An 18,238-nucleotide genomic window follows, 5' to 3' on the forward strand; every position below is an offset into this window, starting at 1 on the left:
CTAAACCAGTCAGAAGCTTTCTGCGAGTGGAATTAAAAGGCCGCTGTCGCTCCGGATGAAATCAGGTGTCGGGGCGAACTTGTCGGGGTTGTGTGAACTTGGCCTGTGAAGACAACAAGCTTTTGCCATTATTTGTATTGTTTTTGGGAGAGGGAACAGAGCTGCTGTTCAATAAATCACGAGCCAAAGCCCGAACGCCGCTGAGCGTGAAGCACTCTCATCTGCTCAAAATAAATTGAAACTACAAACAATATAAAGAGTTACCCTCTATTAAACAGCTACTTGTTGCCCAATAACACCACCTAGAAGTAATTATACACAATAGTGAGGCTAATTACTTTAATTTGATGCCTCTCATTTGGAACTGATGAGAGATGAGTTTAAATCTGAATAGTTGGAGGGTGACGGATTAGGCCGGGCAAACCCTGACATCTGCCAGACGAGTAAATCAGGAGCAGGAAACACACAAACATCCCGCTGAGGTCACCTGAGCCTGGTCCACCTGTGCAGGTGAGCACGATGTGGACTGTCTTTATGCATCTCACACAGCAAAGCCGTGAGGATGCAGAGCACCACCACATATACCTGGAAGAAGAAACCACGACTAGCGTTCAGTCAGCCAGTTTTACAGTTTATACGTAAACTCAGAAAAGACCATTTCTGCCTGATCCATGGACTCTGGACCTGGTCTGGACTCTGGACCTGGTCTGGACTCTGGACTTCTGTTTGTTTGCTGAATTCAGTCAACGTGAACTTTAACCTTAACCTGCCTGTGAGTCGTGTTTTTGGCTTCAAGTTTCAAGTCAAGCCCACGTGTTGAAAATCAAGCCTGTGAGCGGTTTTATAAAATCATCTTTCTCATTATGAAAGCTGGAGATGCTCAAACTGCCCCTCGATTGGACATTAAAGACATGTAAGAGCAGACACTGGAGGCGCGTCGGAGAGGACATCAGGCAGAAAGCTTACCTTTACAGTGGAGGATAATGTGCTGGTTGGTCGGGCTGATGTCGGCGTCGAAGTACAGACAGTGAGCTTTATTTAGCTCGCACGTCAGACACCGTCGTGGGAAGAGACCCACAGTTTTAACACTGAGGAGAAAAGATGCTGAGTTAGGAAGCAGACAAAGATCACACGATGAAACACATCCAGCTGATCCAGGCTACACCTCTGCTAAACACTCCCTGGATCCAGCTTCAAGTCGCTGTGTTTTTCACTATTTTCTGACACTTTTCAGACCAAACAAAGAGCCAATCTGTGTTCCTGAGCGCGCTCAGTGACGTCAGCCTGATGGAGATAATCCAGTCGCCAGATTATGTCAGAATAACCTCTGCTGGCTGTGATTATCATAATATAAAATACAAAAATATGGCTGTGTTTTACATTTTTAATAGTTTTAGAGGCTGCAGATCTCTGGCAGAGAGGAATAAACTATTCAATCCACGACACAGACAACACTTGTTATCATTGTAGAGAGTTAAATCTAAAACACTCCCAGCACTGTCCTTTAATAAACACATACTCAGCAACTCTTCTCTAATAATAAGATCAGGTTAATGAACGTGTGCGGTCAGAGTCTTGCAAAGCTCTTGTTATGACAAATGTTAATTAAACTGCACACATGAAAGTGTGTGTGTGAGCAGCAGCTGTCAGCAGCGCAGACCAAACCTGAAAAGCTGGCGTCTGCGCGGCGACCCCTCGGTGCTGAGGAAGTAACTGAGGAGAAAACAAAGACAGAGACAGACCTTCATTATCTCCTCGCAGACACACGTCGTACATCTCATTAGCAAAGCACGCGCTCGTTTAGGTACAGCATGAGCTCAGTGCTTCACGTGTGACTCATCAGACCAGAGGCTAATTCATCCATCTGAGGGATCACTGTTCTCTAAGACCTGTTCTGAAACCGTGCAGACTTACAGGTTGTCCGTGTTCTCGTCGTAGGCCACGATCCGGGTCACCTCCCAGTTCCCCGACGTTAGATGTCGGACTTCGTTTTGATCTGCTCTGAACTGAGAGAAACAGCAGGAAGTGAGCACAGTTTGATGAGCCCTTCGCTTCTGAACGTTCAGGTCTCAGCCTCATGCTGTGAGCGTCACAGAAGAACAAAGGTCTTTATGACGGCCTCTGTGCACGTGTGTTATCACTGTGGAAGTAGTATTACTGCGTTCTAATACTGCAAAGACTCTGAAGGTGTTTCCTGGCTGAAGGGGAAGAACATTACAGACACAAAGTCTGTGCAGGTGATGCTAACTGAGATGAACGTTGGGGCTCGTCCAGCCGAAGCCCTGCGAGCAGCACCGGCAGGAGTGAGGAGCAGAGGAGGAGCTGCTGTGGCTCTAACCCTCCCTCCATGCCGGCCTCTGCTTTCTCAGTGTCACCAGCACCTGGTTCGTCCCCTGAGGACGTCTGACGATGAAACAATGCATTTCTATCAAGCTGCTGACACACCAAAGTGCACCGGTGTATTAAGTAACGTCTGACTTAAGTAAAAAGATCTCGTGTGGATCCGTTCAGGTGATTTCAGCTCATAAAAGGTTGTTATGGTGTTTGGCACCGTGTCTTGTGCAGAACACTCCTGTGAAGACATTTTTAATCTCAGTGAGGCACTTCCTGTCAAAAAGTCAATGCAGACTTCGTTTCATCTTGACCATGATCTAATTTTATCTACACAGAGGAGTCCTGGACTGTAACCACTGAGGCTGCAGGTCATATAAATCACTTCTGTTAGTCATGAATCACTTTGGAAAACATTCAAAAAGTAAATTTTATTCTTTACATACAAAGACTTGTTGGTAGAATCCCCTCATGCAGCTTCTTTTAATTGTAGAAAACAGTATGAGGCCAAATTCATTACGAGCCAAACGAGCTCGCCCAGAGATTTATTCATCTGGTCCTGAATGAATTTTAAAATGGAAACTGTTCCCATCACTGGAATGAAACATGAGGAACCTCTGTGGTAGAAGAACAGCAGGGGAACTGTGCACGGCTCAAAAACCTGCTCTGCACTAACCCCGATCACCATCACCAACAGCTGAAATCCAACATGGAACTTGTGTACCTGTCTGGTTTCGATGGGGAGGTTTTACTGTCTGTGCTGGTGGAAACAGGCTCTTTTTATTGGGTTACTGTTGGGGAGGAAAGACTCATAAATCAGTGGCAAGAAGTTTCTAGATTACGCTTCAATTAACGTGACAAACAGGCCTGCTGTGAGTCATTTCCTCAGTTTTTGGTTAAACTACGTGGCGGCGCGCGCTCGGCTGCACGTTAAATAAAAGGGCTCTGCTAAAGCTGCTTCAGAAACCGGACCTTCACCTGCGTGGTGAACATGGCGATGTGATGAAACTCTCCACGTCCTCCTTGCTTGACCGGGACAGTCAGGAAGAATCGGCTGCCGTCTTTGGAGAACACCGGCTGCTGAGTCTGCAGAAAGCAAAGATGCATCAGCTCCACAGCAGAAAGCTGACTCTTATCAGTGTGAGACGGTGTGAAGCGTGATCCAGTGTTCAGAGGCTTACGATGCATTCACTGTCTGCGTCAACAGCACGAGCATGCAGATTAAAGTGATGCGTGACGTGCAGACGGCCTCTGCAGTTCAATTACTTTGAGCCTGAAAGCTGTAATCTGCAATATTTGGAACAATCATTTGAAAATAAATGTCTATCCTGCTGCTGCTGCCTGATGCAGGTCTGAGCGAGTGAAGCCGTTTCCACGAAGGGAAGCGAGCGCGAACCGTTTCCCACGTCCTGAAACTGTGAGGAGGAGGAACGGCGCTGACTTCACACATCAACATCAGCCCACCTGTGACACGTGTGTGGGATTAAAACACTGACAGACCAGGCTGGGAGCTTCAAACAAAAGAAGCTATTGCATTATGGGAAATGTAGGATCCAGTGTTTTGAGAGCTCGACCTCTACAGAGTGAAAGTCAGGATTTCTCAACATCTGATGCATAAATGTGATCATTTTTTTCAAACTGTGTTTTCTGAGTCTGTCAGTGTTAATCAAAGTACACTACAACACACTGCAGCGGCCCTTTAAGTACATTTCTGAGGTACATGTACTTTACTTGAGTATATGTATGTTCTATTGAGACTTTGACCTCAGTATCTTCTTGCATTGTGGTATTACTACCTTTCCTGAGTATCTGACTACTTTTAACACCTAAATAAATGAAATATTCGACCTCCAGCCACATAAACACACACTCTGCTGTGCGCTGACCCAGTGTTCGATGGAGCGCTTTACATTTTACGAGTTTAATTCATGAAACCAGCGCTGGATGAAACACATTCAGCCTCTGATGGGGAGAGTTTATCCAGAATGAGCATTTGGCATTTCCAAGAAAGTGCTGTAAATCTCTGAGGTCTTACGGGACGATCTTACATAAAGACCTGTTAGCGGAGGCTCTGGCTCTGCGCTGACACAACCTCACAGTCAGGAAATAAATGAGCATCTTGCAGATTACCACCTTAACAAAGACAAGTAGCTCTGCATGCCAAGACTGTCAAGTGGTGAAATTACCCGCCGTCACAGCCAAACATGTATGACTGCAGGGTTTCAGGATCCAGTCCTGCCAAGAACTTCCTCTCCTCCGCCTCGAAAGCGCTAACGCTGAGCAGCATTCAGCCTCTCCTCTGAAATAACTGGAGCCAAAATGGGAGCGTTTCATTCTGGACTCACAGAAATAATAGTTTGGATAATGTTTTCATCAAACTGCTGGTGCAGGCTGCAGGTTATTGGATGTCCACGAGCAAAGAGGCTGATGATGAGATAAATAAAGCCTCAGCACAGCCACGCTCTGCAGAAGTCCATCTCCAAGATTATTATTCTTACATAAAGAGCTCAACAGGTTCTTGGAAGAAACTACATGAATGGAATAAAAAGCACTGATTGAAACAGCTGATTCTGTCCTACACTGTACATCTAACGCACTTCAGTATCATCTGCATCTCCATGGAGGGCTCTGCTCCGCGCTGCTACGGTAATGAAGCTCCCTGCGTTCAGAGCACGAACGGAGGGCCAACGTGCGCCGTTTCAGCCGCTGCTCAGCCTGCGTTTGTGTCATCAGGTGAAGGATTTCAGCCGCGAATAGAGCCTTCCTTCAGGGCGGAGAGCACGGAGAGCAGCGCGGGCAGAAACGTGCAGAGATGAGGAGGAAATCTGGTGAAGATGTCCGTCATGTCTCATGATTTAAAAGGTACTGAGACAGAGAAGACTGACATCCAGTGAAATTATAGTTTAGGAGCATAGAGAGGTACCAGCTGTGATGCATGAAGGGGAGCACTTTACCTGCTTGGAGAGCCAGAGCTCGGAGCTTTCTTCATGCCTCTGCAAAAGAAGAGAAGAGCGTCAGCTGACACAACAAGCTTTCCCCAAATCACTTAGATTCTACGTCAGAAAACATTTTGTGAAAGCGTTTTATTTTTCAGATTCTGCAAACGTCCTTCATTTCCACTGCGACACCTTTCCCGGTCTGACGCCTCATTTCAAAGCCGCATGCTCGAGCGGGAGCCGGAGCTTTGGCAGCGGAGGCCGGGCGCCGCGTCCAGATCCGAGCTAAGCCGCCTCTTGGCTGAGCGCGACGTTTGTTCGTGCAAATCACACCAAATCAGGGAGCACAGCGCTGGAACAGCCGGTCCAGTCCCCGCGGTTCAACTGCAGGGTTAACGCAGATGTGCTTCAGCAAAGTTCTCCTCAAACCAAAGAATTATTAGATTAACAGGTGAGCAGGTGGGCCGTTATGGTCAGCTCAGGGTGGCCAGTGTTTGACTTCAGCTCTGCTCGGGACCGATTCATTACAAATTCAGAAATTTATGCAAATGACTGTTGCATTCTTTCCAATTTAAGATGAAATCTGTGCCAAGTGACTGTGAGCCACACACATGATAGCATCACACACCAATCAGAGAGTAATTAAAGAGTGTAAATATTCGAAATATTCACACCTGTAACGTCCTTCATGCTGCATTCAATGCAACACGGGAGCGTTCACGTGTTATTCCACGACGGTTCTCCAAAGCCTGCTGTTAGTTTTATTACATATCTGAGCCTGTTCATTAAAACAGGAAACACATAAGGTACAGCTGCTACTAAATGAGCTTTACGTGACATGATGCTCCAGTCAGGAGAGACGGACAAGACGAGCGTTCAACCCCTGCAGAAGAAGAGCTGGACCTCATCTTCACCTGGAGCGTATTCCTTTTCTTTAAAGTTTCAGACTTGGATCTGTGCTGCAGGTCCTTTATTTGACTTCATTAATGTTAAATATGATCCAGCTCACACGGCAGAAGTCCACTGCTCGGTAAGACGTCGATGCTTTACATGAAGTAAAGACCTTCTAGACGTATTTCCAGGTTCTGTGCTGCTGCGATGAAGACGATGTTTGTCTGCGTGACTGCTGACGAGGTTAACGAGTCTCACCGAAGCGCTCAGAGCATCAATTACAGATGCCATCATTCTTTTCATTCCTACTTCAGCTCTTCAACTCACAACAACACAGCAAACAGCGGCCACTCAGCAGACGTACCGAGGAAACGATTTAAAACCACGAGAGCTCATGAAAGATGAAGAAGACACGAGGCTGGAGCGTCGCCTTGGAAATCAAATCGACGAAGCTCCATCAAACACACACTTTTCAAAGAGCGAGCGCCCGAAGTTTGTCGAGTCGTCCAACAGAAAGGAAACATTATGTCGCATTTTCTACCTGATAACTTAGCCGACAGCGTTTTCCCTGATTACTTGATGACACCTTTCTTTGTGTTTGCATTGGCAGTCTCTATTTCTACCCAAGGACACACACACACACACACACACACACACACACACACACACACACACACCGTGACACAGGCTCCGGTGGTGGTGTCACACACGGTCAGGATGGAGATGTTCTGGGCCCGGTTCAGCCACCTGACAGATGTCTTGGTCTTGCTAATCCACTTCACCATGGTCACATAGTGTTCCCTGTGAAAAGCATCATAATCACGCTGTTTATTTCAATTCTGTAATTACCTGCAGGCTGTCAGGGATAATGGATGGTGATCACATACGTCAAGGAGATGCAGATTAATTACATACAAGAAAAATGCTTGAAATAAAGCACAAATGAAGATGATGTATTTGCACAGAGTGGATGTGATGCTGATGTTTCTGTACTTCTTTGCTGTCGGGAACTGAACTCAGGTCAGAGATGCAGGTTAGTTTCTTGTAACTCCAACCTATGACGGAGCTACAAGAGATGACTTTTAGTGCATGAAGGACGTAGTTTCTGTGTCGTGATGCAGAGAGGTCCCAGACTCAGTCCAGCACAATAAAACACATTTATACGAGTGGTGCAAGGGGACGGAGCAGGAAGAGTCCTCTTCATTAACAGCCATAGGACTGAGTTCTGGTACACGGTGATGAAACCTCCTAAATCTGATGGTTGTAACGAGGTCTCTAAAAACTGTTCAAATGACAAATGCAGCTGCATTCACTGTGAAATGGAAAGGCTGGGATCTGCAGCGCAGTGCACAACAGTGATCAGGTGAAGTTGACCTCGTCAGAACTGCCCCACAGGCTTCTTCTTACCTCAGTTTGAGGGTCTCTGGAGGCATGAGCTCCAGCGTGTGCGTCGGCCCGTAAAGATTGACGACGTAGAGCTTCACGGCCGGGTTGGGCTGACCGGCCTGCGTGCAGAGCAAACAGTCCGGGCTTAAAACACAAACCTCACATCACTGCGGTGCTGCCGTTTTAAATGTGTTGCATAAAAGGCTGCAGAATGAGTGAAAGTGATTTGGGATGAATAATTCACTGAGAACCCTTTAAAAGTCCCTTCAAACTCTCTAAAATCAGCAGAGTTGGACACGTCAGCATGTGTTGTGATGTAGTTTCACCTGACAAACATTAAACATGAGAGACCAGAGAAAGCCTCCGCTGGAGCAGCTGGACGTTACAACCCTGAGCAGCAGGACTTTGCATTCTGTCTTGCTCCCATCTGAACTTTGAAACCTTCGCTCAGACATCGTGACGCTGTTGAGATCAGTGTTCTGTGGTGTTCCATTAATTCACTTTCATTTTCACGCCACCTGCAACCGCTCCTTCCTGAAACGACCTCTGCTGCTGCACAGCTCTACAGAAAGACCTGCTGAGAGGACAACAGTCAGGGACGGACGAAGCTGCTGCAGCTGGACGGACGCTCTGCGGACGCCGGGATCCGTGGATACGTGACGTCAGGAGAGCGCTGTCGGGGGAAGCCTGCTCTCTGCCTCTTTTATGGGGAGACTGACTGCAGACAGACTCTGAGAGACTGATCAAAAACCTGTTTTACTGTTTTTCTTTGATTGCAGTGAAACACAAATATTGTAGTGCCTGTAAAACCCCGTTCTGAGAATGAGAGCAGGTAATATTCTGTGCTGAGCTTGTTCAGGTGTTATTCGCCTTTTGATTAAATGCTACGGACATGTTTTGTTGTAGAGAACACAAAAATAGCCTCAGAGGTCTGAATAACTCACTTAACAAGACACAACCGCTCAATTTTTCATTAGAGGCAAACTTCAATATTTCGGAAACAATGCTTTTTGCTCTCTTTGTGAGAGTGAGATGAGTGAGATTAACATAAAGGCTGGAGGCAGGAAGCAGTCTTCACTGGTCCGAAGTGGAAAAACAACTTTCCCAGTGAAGAGGCTCCTTCTCTGTTTAATCTGTACACAGAAAGCATGTTGAAAGGACAGTGTGGGCTAAAAGCTAGCCGGGCCAGGCCCTGTCTGATAGGCTAATCATCAACCAATCATCATCATCAGCACCTCTCATCTCAGCTTTCCCACTCCAGCCCGATGAAGTGGAAGATGGGGGTCATGGGTGGGCACGGCCGGCGGCAGTGAAGCCTCAAAGCCGGAGTTCGTGGGTGCAGGTCCGCACGAGAGCTTTGTATGTGCTGCCTGCTGATTGGACGGTGAGTGCAAAGATCTCCTCATCACGCTCTTGAAAATAAAGCAAACGAGCGAGCGTTCCACGCGTGTGTGGTCCCTAACATCTGCTGGAAGCAGCGCTAACGTTCACGGCACCGTGTCCTCTGAATAGCGAGTACCTTGGGGTAGGGGTACTGCTTTCCTTTGGGGTACATCATGCCGGTGAAGCGGGGTAAAGCCATGTTTGGCACCAGGCTGTCATTAAGGACGAGGAAGGCCAGCCTCTCTCCGTCAGGTGACCACCAGTGTGCCACGTGGGTCAGAAGGATCTCCTCTGTTTGGAGGCAACAACAGGATGAGCTACATGCTTTAAATGACATCAGTCATGCAAGTTAAAGATCAAAAGGTCAAATTTTTACCATCTTATGAGACAAAATAACATATGAGTGCTCAACGCCAGCTTAAATATATGGAGCAGTTTGATGCGGTGCCCCCCCCAGTGGTACTATTATACTACTATTATGTACTTGTACTTGTAAGTAATGATACATGTCTAAATGTCGTCCAGTCGTCACTTCAGAGGAAACACAGCCGTGTGTAGTTCTTAATAGAATCTAAAAAACTGAAGAGAAAAACGCACTAATCTAACAAAAGAGGCTTTAAATGAAGCTTTAATTTGGGGTCAACGGTCACTGATTGCTACTTTATTATACTTCACAATATAATTAAGTGTAAAGGAAAAAAGAGGAGAAAACAGCAGCGCAGGTACTGCGGCTGCTTGTCTTCTGATAAGATGAAACGAGTCCTCACAGCGAGGAGACACCTGCACCAGAGCAAACATCAGGAGAGTCTGATCCCTAATGTCTCTCAACACGGCCTTCAGCTCAGCGAGACAGACAGTCAGCTCATCTGTACGTGGGCTGCGGCTTTGGCTGGTTTTACCTTCATAGAGCCAGTCGGCGATCCCGTTGAAGATGACCCCTTCCTTTCCCGAGGACGTCAGCCGGAGGGAGTTGCTCTTGACGTCTGATTGGTAGTAGATGTTATTCTCAAACACGTAGATCTGCAGACAGAGACGAGACTTCAGAGCTGCAGGGCTGCGAGATGTCAGAGCGTGTGCCGGATTTCAGACGTTAAGAACACGTCCACAGTTCCCATGATGCTTTTCCAGAGTGTAAACAGGAAGTATAATGTTGTTATGGATTCAGTGAAATACTCTGTGAACCGCTGGCCTACATTTGTTAACATATTCACACTATTAAAGTAAGCCAGCTGTGTGCAGTGTACTGATGGAGGCAGAGGACACTATCACTGCTTTAATGTGACTCTGAAGAAAAGGGTGATGATTTTCGGGCTAGTTGTGGAGTCAGACGGAGCCTTCTTTCCTCTCGCCTCTGAGCTGTTTGGAACAGTACAGAAGTACGAGCCTTCAGCACCGTTCCAGTATGCAGTATGCTACCTACACGTCCCTGCAGAGGAAAACAATGCTGGACTTAGACACCGACATCTCACAATTCACAAACCCCACTTGGTATCAAACATCCCAGAAATCCGTCTCTCAACATCACGCAGACCGCAGTGCGTCTCGATGGAAACACCGTCTTTCTTTGGCCTTTCTGAAGAGCCAGAAGTCTGCGGCCTCATGTGATCTGACATAAAAATTAATCAGCAAAGGGCCTCTCTCTGCGCTAACGCAGCCTCGCTGTCAGCAGGGCTGGAAGGCATCAAGATATCCTCGGTCCAGAGTCCGGTCTACGGACAGGATGTGCTGAAAGCTTCAGACAAAGATTACTCGACAGCAGACTCTGCAAAAACGAAGCTCTGCTTTACAATGTGATCACACGATAGAAGCTGGACGATTTTAACAACATGGACGTGTCTTATTTTTCATTTTTTTACCACCACAAATGTGCTATTTACTCATTTTATCACCTCTAGATGACGATGCTTGAAGAGTAATAAAACCGAATGAGTTTTTGTTCTGAGGGGAAAGTGTTTGTCGACAATAAATGAACATTTTTGAATTAGTGTTTACATTTAAGAAGCTCTCATCGCTCCAAATGCCAACAAGAAAATCTGTCGGGGATAAAGGTCACGACTGAAGCTGGAACAGTGACAGGCACGCTGTCAACAAATCCCACGAAAAGACCAAAAACAACAATGAACTAATCAATCTGTCAAATATCTCCAACTTCCGAAGCCTGTGACTGCTATTAAAAACAGAAATGTGCTTGGAAAAAACTCTCCACTCAAACGTGTCCAACACCAAAACTAATGAGCATAAAGTGGAGCATCGAGGAGCTGAAGAAGCTGCTGGAAACCAAGATAAATACTAAATGTAATAAAGAAATGCTAATGCTGCTCTGTGTCTGTAATGAGAGACTTGACGAGACTCCAGAGTTTGGACCGTCTGTACAACACCTCTGACTACAGGTTCAAACAGGCAGAATATGAACAAAGACTCAAACCATAATTTACTTCAGATCTTTGAAACACTGAGACCATTAAGCTTCTGTGATATTTTTCTGCTTTCTCTGATAAGATCATCACCTCCATCCTGAGCCGCTCACAGCTAATTCAACAAGCTTTTAACGGCGTCAGAAAGACACTCAAACAGGAGACGATTAGCTCGTCAGCTAGTCCTGTTAGCGCCGCCGTGGCTGAACGATCCCTCGCTTCAGACACGGTGAGCGCTGATTCCTGTTCTACAGGTAACTTTCCGGCATCTTCATCAATAAAACACACAAATTCCCAAAGAACGAGGCTCTTTGACAAAAACACACGTCACGTCTTCGTTTCCAAAGATGCACTTCTGGCTAATGATGCTCCTCCAGAGCTGGAAGCCTTCGCATCAGCGCAGCTCTCACCTCCTTATCGCCGTAATGACTTCCTAATGGAGTCGTGTTTGATTTATGCTCAAACATGACGTGCAGAAATGTGAAAATATGGACAAAGCAGCAGCTCTCCTGCACTTTAGTCTTTCAGTTGTCAACTTAAAAAAAGCTTCTCCATCTGTTCAGTGCAGATAAATAAAACAGGTACGATGGGAGGAAATTAACAGCTAATTAAAGTGAACATGAGTGCAGTACGAGCAGACACTAAAACCACACACACACACACACACACACACACACACACACACACACACACACACACACACACACACACACACACACACACACACAGCTCAGATACACATGTGGTTAAAGCAGAAACACACACACACCTCCAGCCATGCTGGAAAGCGCCGTGACACTTGGTGTGTCTTCATACACATCGTGTCGCCTACAGGCCTGGAGCTGAAGCTAAAGTCTTATTTTGTTTTCTCTGCAGTCACACGGCCTTTGAAATGCTGCGACATCATGTGAAGACAAATGTGCTCCATGTGGTTTTTATTCCAGTATCTCCTGGATCCCTGAAAAAAATCCTGCTTTTACAGTAACTTAATGAGAGTAAGGCTGAGCAGGCACAAAGCTAAGAGCAGGGAAGTCAGCGTGTGTGCTCTCACCAGCTGTTGGCCCTGCACTCCCCAGGCAGCGTACTGCAGGACCGAGTTCACCACCTCAGGAGGGTCCAGCTCCCAGACCTCCCTGAAAACAAGCACAAAGAGCCATTTTATCAGCGACAGGCCGTGGAGGGGCTCCCACGAGACTCTGATTGACGTTTATCAAGAAGAAGTGCACAGAAGATGATGGCTGCAGGTTTTTGTGTTCAGGGTTTTGAACTGAGACGTTTCCTGAGGTCACTCTGAGCGCTGATACTGTGATCAATAATCAGCAGTGTGATCAATGACGAAAACACACGTACAATTATGACCTGTGATACGAACACTTTAACACAAGCTAAGGCTCATGACTGATATTAATGTACGTGACTGTGTGTGTGCAGGCGAGCGGCCACAGACCTGCAGCCTCAGATCAGCACAGAAATGACCAAGATGGCCCCCAAATGGCCCAAAGTCCGAGGAATTTATCACAAAGCCTCGTGGAATAATCGGCCGTGTAACGTTCTAATCCTCCTCGACTGATCCTGCCCTTCACCGTGACTGGCAGGATGAGCTCATCCCAGCAGGTCTGGGATCAGCACTTTGGACACTGTGCCACTGTGTGCAGGATCCTCCTGTAAAGCAGCGGGCGGCTGCAGACTGTCTGCTGATCTGCTGATCGCCTCCAGCCTGTACAATAACTCAACATTATTTTACACTGAAGTTTTCAGTTCTTCACCTTTTTGATCCACACTGCTGCAGCTCCACAGCACACTGACACCAGCCTGAGCGCAATGCAGATAGTGAGCGACTGAAGATAACAAAAGTCTCTTTAAGAACACTTTATTGTGTGTTAGAAACAATAACTGAGAGATTTATTTATTCTAGAGTGTTGCTGTGTAAAGCAGCAGGCATCTGATGTCTGTCTGCACAAGTGCTATTAAAATCAAAGTCCAGATTGCTCTTTCAGCACAAAACATCCTGGACTTCCTGTTTCCAGCATCATGCAAATCTCCACGATGGCAGGAACTGAGCGAGTTCTCCTAAAGCAGAGGTTTCCAAACCGTGAGGCGCCCCTCAGAGAGACGTGACTCAAACATCCTGCATGAGGTGGAAGGTACAGGAGCATGCTGGTGTTCTTAAGACAGCTGGAGGGTCGACACTTTGTGAACACATGATTGGATGAAGGAGATGAATACATGGACTCAGGTGAATCTGTGTCATCCTGTTGATCAGTGTGTCATTATCTCTGACGTCCAACACAAAGAGAAGAAGAAGATCTGATCATATCAAACTCAGACTGAGGCGGCAGTGCGAACCACTGAGCCACTGCGCTGCCAAACACATGAATACCAACAAATATCCACAGATCCAGTTAGAAATCACAGTAAGTGAGACGTTCCTTAGAAGAACTTACCTGAGACTCGACATCAGTGACAGTACTTAAACAGGAAATGCTAATCGCTAATTCAGCATACATTTAATGATGCTCAGTAGCATCAACAGATATGGGACAAATTCATGCACACATTCATCCAAAAAATGCATTTTTTAGCCAATCTGAGGCCACAGCACAAACTGACAAGCAGCCACCTTTTCTTCATGTATGCTGCAACATAACGAGCCTGACACAGAGGAAAATAACACCGCTCACACTTAGCCTTCATTTAGCGAATCTGTGCTGTGCAGTTCTGCAAACCAGGACGGTTCACAGTTAGATATTTTCCCCGGTGACAAGTGTTTTTTAGTAGACAGGTTGCCTCGCAGCAACTGCTGAGGGGAACAAAAACACTCACCGTGTCTGAATGTTGTAGATACTGTAGGAGGCCACGTAGGAGTGGCGGTAAACCTGCAGCAAAATAAAGAGAGAGGGAGATTAAAAGATGACTGTCTGAAACATTAACGAGAGAAGCAGCAGTGCCGCGGATAATGACATCATGACAAAAAAATGAAAAGGAAGGAGGCGTCAAACAAAACAGACTGCTGGCTGTTCTCAGTGATAGAATCTGTAGACAATGCAATTTGCATGGGTGACAGCTGTGGGACGAGACATTTTAATTCCATCTGCAAAACCCATCATCGCCGAGTGCCTCTGCGCCGAAAGCCCGGGAGAGGCAGAGAGACAGAGGGAGAGGGGGGAGAGAGATTCAAAGTGACAGAGGGGTGCATGTAAAGCTGTCTGGAACCCCCACCGGAGAAGCTGTGGCTGACATGATAATAGACCTCTGACCGCGGCGAGCCATCGGGCGCAGAAACAGGCCATATTTTTGCATTTCATCATGAAAATGACACTTGTGTCTTCAGACACAGAGCAGAGGAATCTACTACAAGAGGCAACTGACGCAGTATTCTGTACAGCTAAAAACTCAGATAGACCTGACTGACAGACAGAGTGCACTTTGGTATAATACACATTTCAAACTGTCAGTACAAACTCAGTTATTAGTCTGACTCTGCATCTTTTTCAAGTTCAGCAAGACAAAAACTGCAAGAGAGCCTAAATTTCAAGGAAACATGACATGACAAAAGATATTGTTTTGCTATTTATACACTGAAATACTGCAAGGAAAATGAAACTATAGTACAATCTGTTTACATGTGCAGTGATTTTATCATTTTCATTGAAAGTCTATCTGCACTATGTCCTTGTAAATATCAATAATTGACAGTTTTAATCATTTCTATGACAGAAAAACTGAAATGAGACACTGTGTGAAAGCCTTTCTCAGCCTGTCTCTGCATCGTGACTATGAATAAATCATATTCAGTATATTGACAGATTATTAGATAGACTGTGATTATGGTAAATAAACGATGGTTAATTAAGGTACGTCCACACCCTTTCAGTCCATTGACATTGACGGTGAGCTGCAGAATCGTCGAATATCAATATAATTTAAGGGCTGCTGGGCCGTCTGTGCAGATCACAGAGGCTCGTCCACACCAGACTCGGACAGTGACGTATTTGTGGACTTCGCTCTCTGCACAGGAGCACTGTGATGTTGAAACAGGAAATGGCGCTCCCTAAATTGTGGCTACAAAGTTGGACACACAATAGTGTCTAAACTATTGTTGTGTGCTGTAACATCAAGGGCTCTCGTCAATGAAAAAGGGCCTTTTTGCTTCAGGTCGGGAACATTTTAACTCTGTGAAATGTGCATGTAGATTACACAAAGTGCAGGAGCTGAAAGGAGCCGTAGACATGAAGAGTGCTAAAAGGCTCCTGGAGCCTGTTGTCTCCCCAGTTTTCAGACCTTCTCTGTCGCTGTTCTTCTTTTATGAGTTAGCTGCTAACTGCTGCTAGCTGCTTTTGAAGTCCCCTGCTGGTGGGTCGCACACATAACACAGCATCAACATGTCACACACCCTGTCAGCCCAAGCTTTGACAGAGCCACCGGGTCCGCCTTAAAGGTGGGACAACAATGGCCCCTCACCCCGTGTTCATACGTTTCGTGCAGAACGGCACATAACGGTGCAACGTTCCCGCCTTGAACAGGCTGTTAATGAATGACGTGTCTGTGCATTCACAAAGATATGCAGAGAAATACAGAACACCTGAGAGAGCACGCTCTCAGATTCACAGCGCCCTGGTGAGGCAGGTGCAGCTTTCCAAACACGAGAGGAGAAAACAGTCCAAAGAAACAGCTTTCAGCACCTTTTCATTTCACTGAGGCTGCTTCAGCAAGAACAAATGTGCACCTCAATGGCACAAATGGGAGCTTCGAGTGCTCCCTGGCACATCCCCGCACCCCGGAGGGACGAGCCACAGGCTACGACGGCTCTGCATCATCTTGGAAGGTGTTGTCCAAGGTGGAGTTAATTTTGGACCGTTCCTTCAGGCTGGCCGACCCAGCAGAGGCTAAGCCTTCATGTTTTTATTCCTTTTCTTTCTACAAGTGTGTCAAGCCTGCTGGCAGAATGACGCCGCCTCCCCGGCACACAAAGGCAGCAACATGACTGGAGCTCCTCAGTAACTCGTAGGACGTGTTTGCTGCCGTCCATCTCACAAACACAGAGCGTATCACACTTATGTTCCACTCTGCCCGACACACGTTGTGTAAAGCACCAAAGTCATCATATCAGGAGATTCATGGATGTCTGCCATTAAAAGCAACACAGTGGAGACTAAAACTGCAAAGAAGGTAAACTTGGAGCCCACAGAGCTCACAGGCTTTGTGACCATCATGCTGTTAATGGTGGTTTTATACTTTGGAGACGCTGTTTGAGAAACTGCAGTCGGATTTGAGATTTGGATTCAGTTGAAAGATGAAAGGTTTATTTCTCACATGGAGTTTGTATTCAAGTGTAATTATCCTAAACAGCAGGTCTGACTGGCGTCTCTGCCACTGAATCATGTTGTGTAAAGCCAGCAGCAGGATGTGGTTCTGTAAAGCTCCCTGAGCTCTGCAGACATTTTTAACACCTTTCAGCTCTTTGTTTTGATTTTCTGGCTCGCAGCTTTCCTCTGTGGGTTCAGCGTCAGCGCTCTCATGGCATCCTTTTCAGCCACATACACCACACACACCACCGCTCAGCACCGAAGGGCAGACAGACAAGAAACAAGGAGGCTAATTTTACTGTGCCGGATGTATAAACAGGAAACTGTTTGCTAACAAGTTCACCAGATCAGCTTTTCAGATCATCATCTGTCAGCATTCACAGCTTGTTTCTGCTGCCACCAGGAGACCAAACAAACACTTACTGCACTTGTAAGTGTTACAGCAATAACTACAGTGTGCTACACCTCCCTTAAACGTGAAATATTCTGTATACTAAGTTTACACTGCAGTGTAAATGGTATCTAAACCCTACAGAGTATATTGTTATCTTATTCTCCAAAGTACACGTCTAAGAAACTAAACAGATGTTAATGAGGCTTACGGCAGTTACAAAGACATTATACAAAGACTACAATAAGGCTTTGGATCCCAGCCTAAGCACCCATGAACGGCCCATAACAATAAGCTGGGACATCAATAATACAGACTCTAGCTCGTAGTGAAAGTAAATTACTGTTTAGAGAGAAGAGGATTCACCGAACTCCGAGTGACTCATATCGACTTTATGCAGAGTGTAACTTCTCAGCGAACACTGAATATACTGCTGTTGACACAGAGGTTGAGGGTGCTGGATATAAATTTGTGGGCGTTATTACAAATATCCCTCTGTGCTGTGGAGAGCTGTGCCCGGGAGTATAAAACTGATTCTCCAAGGTTTTCAGACACGTTTCTCAAACTCTGATGAGCTGAAACTTCCTAATTTTCCGCCATGAAATAGAAAAATCCTCCACGGGCCCCAAATGAGCCCTCAAACGAACTTTTCAGCAATACTCCATTAAATGAGCTCACATGGGAACGGTGACCTTTGTTTCCGGCTCGATGATAAAACAAAAAAGGTTGTGACATTTCCAGCACTCAAACACAACAGTGGCTGTGAAGATGAATATAACGTCCGAAACCATAATCGTGAGGGCCAATATAACGGAAAGTTATGAATATGACAAGGCTGATCTTTGAAAGCACTTATTGATCACCTCTGACGAACAGGGATGGAGTCTGACGGCTTTTCATCAAACCCAAAAGCTTCTGAATCCCTCACAGAATTCTGTCCTTCAACGTTTACACAAAGCTTCAGTTACAAATAACTGAAACCTGAATTTTAATGATCTTTTATTGGCTGATGAGGCGTGACGCTACAGTTTAGAGCAGCAGCTGGATCAATGTCCAAACCTTTAGATCCAGCCTGAACAGGATCAGTAGTATTAGATATGATGAACGAATACTTGTCCCCTTTTCACTTATAATTTCAAGGTGACTTCTTCCAGTGATTCACGTCTTGGTTGTAGTGATGAAACCACAAGTCCAGTCTCA

The 18,238-nt window shown here is 46.0% G+C and overlaps 1 protein-coding gene across 2 annotated transcripts in view; it reads right to left on the reverse strand.

Moving 5' to 3' along the window:
* Positions 1-18,238, reverse strand: part of dpp10 (dipeptidyl peptidase like 10) — a 153,113-nt gene that overhangs the window by 9,199 nt on the left and 125,676 nt on the right. For both annotated transcript variants that reach the window (XM_076746890.1, XM_076746891.1), the window contains exons 6-16: positions 14,165-14,217; positions 12,393-12,474; positions 9,827-9,947; positions 9,064-9,218; positions 7,566-7,663; positions 6,836-6,959; positions 5,286-5,324; positions 3,310-3,417; positions 1,915-2,006; positions 1,666-1,713; positions 967-1,088 (exon numbers count right to left, since the gene is read on the reverse strand). In XM_076746890.1, coding sequence (XP_076603005.1) covers positions 967-1,088; positions 1,666-1,713; positions 1,915-2,006; positions 3,310-3,417; positions 5,286-5,324; positions 6,836-6,959; positions 7,566-7,663; positions 9,064-9,218; positions 9,827-9,947; positions 12,393-12,474; positions 14,165-14,217 — 1,042 coding nt within the window. The remainder of the gene's footprint in view (positions 1-966; positions 1,089-1,665; positions 1,714-1,914; positions 2,007-3,309; positions 3,418-5,285; positions 5,325-6,835; positions 6,960-7,565; positions 7,664-9,063; positions 9,219-9,826; positions 9,948-12,392; positions 12,475-14,164; positions 14,218-18,238) is intronic.

This window comes from Chaetodon auriga, chromosome 13 (genome assembly GCF_051107435.1).
Source record: "Chaetodon auriga isolate fChaAug3 chromosome 13, fChaAug3.hap1, whole genome shotgun sequence".
NCBI lineage: Eukaryota > Metazoa > Chordata > Actinopteri > Chaetodontiformes > Chaetodontidae > Chaetodon > Chaetodon auriga.